The sequence below is a fragment of the Lygodium microphyllum genome, chromosome 14, assembly GCF_053477565.2.
Source record: "Lygodium microphyllum isolate KBCC chromosome 14, Lygodium_microphyllum_v1.1.10, whole genome shotgun sequence".
Taxonomy (NCBI): domain Eukaryota; kingdom Viridiplantae; phylum Streptophyta; class Polypodiopsida; order Schizaeales; family Lygodiaceae; genus Lygodium; species Lygodium microphyllum.
In genome coordinates this window covers 140960086-140962234 of record NC_141148.1, presented here as the reverse complement: position 1 = coordinate 140962234, position 2149 = coordinate 140960086, and the positions used below count along the sequence as shown (strand labels likewise).

Sequence of the window (2149 nt, the reverse complement as noted above, 5' to 3'; positions counted from 1 at the left end):
TCTGACGTGAAGAGGAATACAATCTACGAGTCGTGAGCCAAACTAGTTCAAGCCTCCAACATAGTGCGAAAAGGGTTTGTTTGAACTCGTGAACATTAAAGATGAGTGAATCGATGTAAGTGATAACTAGACATGAGTGCATTCAATCCCTTTCCAGTTTCCAGGCGAATGGGACTAAAATTTCTTAGAGATTGAGGCCTTAATTGAGAAGGCGTAGGCTAGCAGCAATAGTTCCTTTTTTCTACAAGCGGTGTACATACATGCATGTGCACCACGTAATTTGCAGTAGCAGAAGAACAAACTCATAAAGGAGCTGGCGTTGACGTGCGAAGGCCTCTGGAAGAACCGGTGTACGTAAGTGTCGACGCAATACAGCGGCTAGCCTAGAGGAATGCAAGCGACCGGATATTTCGGGTGCAAAAGCAGTGAACACAGTAAAGAGAACATCGAGAGTGACAAAACTAGCTATCTCAGTTGTTGCGGCTGCATGTATGTGGCGGCGGCCCGCTGAGAAGAAGAATGTATCAGAAGAAGTCTTTTCTGCTCAAAACATCGCGGATGGATGATGATGAAAATTGTGCATGACACGTCATAAGATGCTCAGATGTACTCCATATATAGCGCGCTAGCTGAATTCGATTACTGTTCAAAAAACAAAATCCTGGGAATTAATCACTCGTACAAACAGAAGGCTTTTTCTGCATGGGATCAGCAGCCAGCGCTGGCTAGCTAAGCAAGCTAGTGGCCTTTGGGTTGGCAGGCGGGCTCGAAGTCGACCTCCTGGAGGGGGAGGAGAGGGAGAATGTTGGGGCCAGAGTAGGTGCGGCCGTAGCGGAGTCCCTCGGAGGCGGGCTTGATGGTGGCTCCCGGAAGGATGGTGCACAGCCCAAAGGAGGGATAGTCCACCAGGATGCCGTAAGGGCTCACCAGGTTCTGGTTCCAACGCCGGTCTTGGCACTGGGCCACCACTTTGAGTGCGCTGCAGGGGCAGTTGTTCACCACTTGGAATTCCACCACCGACCCCAGCCCCCCCGCACTTGCATAGTCCTGCGTGATCCGTATGTCGTCCACGGAGCACGGCCGCGCCGGGCCATCAGGGGCTGCACACGCGCGTATTAAACTACATGTAAGTCATAGTCATCATATCTATGAAATCACTTGAAGTTTGTACGGTACTGCGACGAGGAAGGGGGGAGAGATGAGAGAGAGAGACCTCACAAAACGCAACCCCAGACCTATAGTTTGCCCTAGTTACACGACCTTTATTTCCTACTTTTATTTAATACGTACTTGCAAGAGTGACTGACAGCATCACAGACAGGAGCAGCACCGCCATCGTGGGGCCCACGCCGACGAACTTGCCTGCCGCCATACTCCTGGGCTGCGCTAAGAGATCACACACCGTCGCGACCGCTGAAGAAGAAGAACTCAGAATAAGAAGACGATGCACAAGAGGAGGGAAAATACCCGTGCAGCCGCTCCTCTGCCCACTCATATTTATACGTGGTTCCACTCGGCCCATGCCCGACTCAAGGAAAAAGCCTCTCCGACCTGCGAACCTCCTCGAGCCGCTACACATCGTAACAACACGCCGTAACCTTTGAAGCACTAAGAGCACCTTCCCGCAGCCCCTTTCACAAGGAACTTTAGGCACTAAACTAGATGGTAAATAGCCTTATAACTAGTAAATACACAATTTTTTTCTAGTTAGTAACTAGGGTTTTTTAAATTGGAACTAGGTTTTTGATTTTATTAGATAGATGTGAAGCTACAACTAGTAAAATAAGTGTCTATATGGTAAAGCAAGCCAAATTTCTATATATCACTTAATATAGTCATGTTTATTGGATAAAATTATGAAGCTATGGATCATAGGATAATGTGCATGCATAGTAAATCAAAACAAATTTGTATAGAATATCTAACATAGTCATGCTTATATAGTCATGTTAAGTAATATACATCACAATTGATAGGCCTAACCATCAGCCATGTAGTCAATCTCAAATAAGACAATGTCGATACACACTTGTAATGGATATGTTTGTATGCATCCAAAATGTACATGTGCTATAAGATACATTTGTGAATTTTGATAACTTTTAATTCTTACTCACATAGCACAAATAGTTTACACATCCACAAATAA

General features: G+C 46.0%; 1 protein-coding gene across 1 annotated transcript; it reads right to left on the bottom strand.

Moving 5' to 3' along the window:
- Positions 1-629: 629 nt before the first annotated feature.
- Positions 630-1617, bottom strand: LOC148026173 (uncharacterized). Its single transcript, XM_087692207.1, has 2 exons — positions 1291-1617; positions 630-1100 (listed from the first exon to the last, which is right to left on the bottom strand). The coding sequence occupies exons 1-2, from the start codon at positions 1577-1579 to the stop codon at positions 739-741; spliced, it is 651 nt and encodes a 216-aa protein (XP_087548333.1). The 5' UTR covers positions 1580-1617; the 3' UTR covers positions 630-738.
- Between the last annotated feature and the right edge of the window lie 532 nt (positions 1618-2149).

Coding starts and splice junctions, on each gene's coding strand:
- LOC148026173 (XM_087692207.1), bottom strand. CDS start 1,579: ATGTGTAGCGGCTCGAGGAGGTTCGCAGGTCGGAGAGGCTTTTTCCTT. Junction 1,101..1,290: donor GCTGTCAGTCACTCTTGCAA/GTACGTATTAAA, acceptor GCGCGTGTGCAG/CCCCTGATGGCCCGGCGCGG.